At 46.8% G+C, this 748-nt stretch overlaps 1 protein-coding gene across 1 annotated transcript in view; it reads right to left on the reverse strand.

Annotated features, from left to right (window-relative positions):
- sept4b (septin 4b) overlaps positions 1-503 on the reverse strand; it is a gene marked incomplete in the record, with an annotated part of 8,884 nt that extends 8,381 nt beyond the window's left edge. The window contains 1 exon segment of the mRNA XM_035680597.1: positions 393-503. Coding sequence (XP_035536490.1) covers positions 393-488 — 96 coding nt within the window.
- Positions 504-748: the final 245 nt, after the last annotated feature.

Genomic DNA, 748 nt, shown 5'->3' on the forward strand with positions numbered 1-748 from the left:
AACAAAGTCTAGTTTTTCCTGTAAGAGGATACACAGCTGAAGTGTAGGCTGCTGAGCGTATTCTGGACTCCAGTTACCACCCAGTCCCACAGACTATAGTCTCCCTGCTAGTACAAAGATAAATAATGCAGTGGCTCTCAGAAAGCAATGAGGCCTTTTAAATTTAGTACGGGAGCTGTACTGTGACTCATGTTATGTTTATGTACTGTACATTAGCTGAGGGGTAGAGGGGGTTGCTGTGGCAGGACACGTGAAGCACCACGATACAACTTTTGGTGTGAAGGAAAAATTCATATTGGCCTTTGGAAAACTAGAGATCATTTGACCAAAAGATGAATCAGGATTTTGGCTTCTAGCTGTCCAGTATATATTTTGGGGGGTGTCACTGGTACCTGTTCAGCATCACGGTCCCTGCTGTGATTAGGGGAGGCAGGGCAGGAGTCCTGCTCGTCTGATGAAGAGTGAACCTCGTGGTCACTGTCCTCCATTGCAACTGGGGCTACAGTGCACTCTGCAATCTCCAACCAGAAGGACGGCACACACACACACACACACACGGAGAGGTTTTATAAGGGTATAAAAAGAATGGGAGGGGGTCACATGAGGAGAGGAAGGAGCAGGGCCGCAGAGAGTCCGGCATGAGGAAATGAGGTGCATGTGGTCCAAGAGCCGGGAGCGGTACGACAAGCAAGACAGATGAAGACAAAAAAAAAAAAAATCAAATGATTAAATAAAGCCAAAGTAACGA

This window comes from Morone saxatilis, unplaced genomic scaffold (assembly GCF_004916995.1).
Source record: "Morone saxatilis isolate NCDOM2014 unplaced genomic scaffold, NCSU_SB_2.0 Contig8, whole genome shotgun sequence".
Lineage (NCBI taxonomy): Eukaryota > Metazoa > Chordata > Actinopteri > Moronidae > Morone > Morone saxatilis.